This window comes from Trichechus manatus, unplaced genomic scaffold, assembly GCF_000243295.1.
Source record: "Trichechus manatus latirostris isolate Lorelei unplaced genomic scaffold, TriManLat1.0 scaffold00111, whole genome shotgun sequence".
Classification (NCBI taxonomy): domain Eukaryota; kingdom Metazoa; phylum Chordata; class Mammalia; order Sirenia; family Trichechidae; genus Trichechus; species Trichechus manatus.
Genome location: NW_004444047.1, coordinates 6,647,763 through 6,648,734, shown reverse-complemented (window position 1 = coordinate 6,648,734; position 972 = coordinate 6,647,763). Strand labels below are relative to the sequence as shown.

The 972-nt window shown below is 46.2% G+C and overlaps 1 protein-coding gene across 1 annotated transcript in view; it reads right to left on the bottom strand.

Annotated features, from left to right (window-relative positions):
* The window catches only part of RNF212 (ring finger protein 212), an 18,375-nt gene extending 17,403 nt beyond the window's left edge, over positions 1-972 (bottom strand). The window contains exon 1 of the mRNA XM_023738011.1: positions 864-972. Within this exon, the coding sequence (XP_023593779.1) occupies positions 864-972 (109 nt within the window). The remainder of the gene's footprint in view (positions 1-863) is intronic.

The window sequence follows — 972 nt, the reverse complement described above, 5'->3', positions numbered from 1 at the left end:
GGAAGAAAGGCCTGGTAATCTATTTCCCCCAAAGTAGCCACTGACAATCCTATGGAGCACAGTTCTATTCTGACACACATGAGGTCGCCATGAGTCAGAATTAATTCGATGGCAACTGGTTTTCTAATAAGAGATGCAAAACTGGGGAGAAAAACAAGCACTCCAGTATTGATGCTGGGACTACAAATGAGCACACCCTTTCTGGAGGGCAGTTTGGTAATTTGTAACAGTTTTAATGGGCAAACCCTCTATCTAGCAATTCAAGAACATATTCTAGGAATACGTCTAAAGGAGAAAATCAAGTAAACAAATATTTCATACAGGGCTGTTCATCTAAATGATGTTTTAATAGCAAAAACAAATTAGTTAAATAAATTATGGTGCGGTCACTAAGAGATACATTACGCAGTCTTAAAAATGACGAATACAGAATTATTTTTCATTTTTCCTTTTTTGAGACAACTTATTTTAACACGGAAAAAGGTCCATGTTCTATTACACAATAAAAGCAGGCTCTTAAATGTTATACACACTACATACATTTTAAAATCCGTATTTATACTAAAATGTAAGACCAGCAGACTGTCAGTTTCCCAGGCTCAAGAAGAGCGGGTGTCTCCAGCCATTATATTTCAATCATCAAATGCCCTGCTGGCCTTTGCTTTCCCTGAAGTCCACGGGGAGCCACGAGATGGGACACCCTGACTGCCCAGGTGGAGCGCCCCCCCTCCCACGGTCCCCCCTCGCGTGGCTCCCGCCATGGGGATGACCCCCACCCTGCAGAAGGCTCCCACTCCAGAGGCCTTTGGCGCTGGAGGGCCTGGGCTCCCCGGCCTGCCACCATGGCCCTCATCTGTGCTGACCTTTGCGGAGACAGATGTCACAGTACACGTGCCCGCAGTTGGTCAAGCTGAAGCGCGAGGTCCTGTGGGGCGGCTGGAAGCAACGATTGCAGAAAACCCTGCTGGTCAT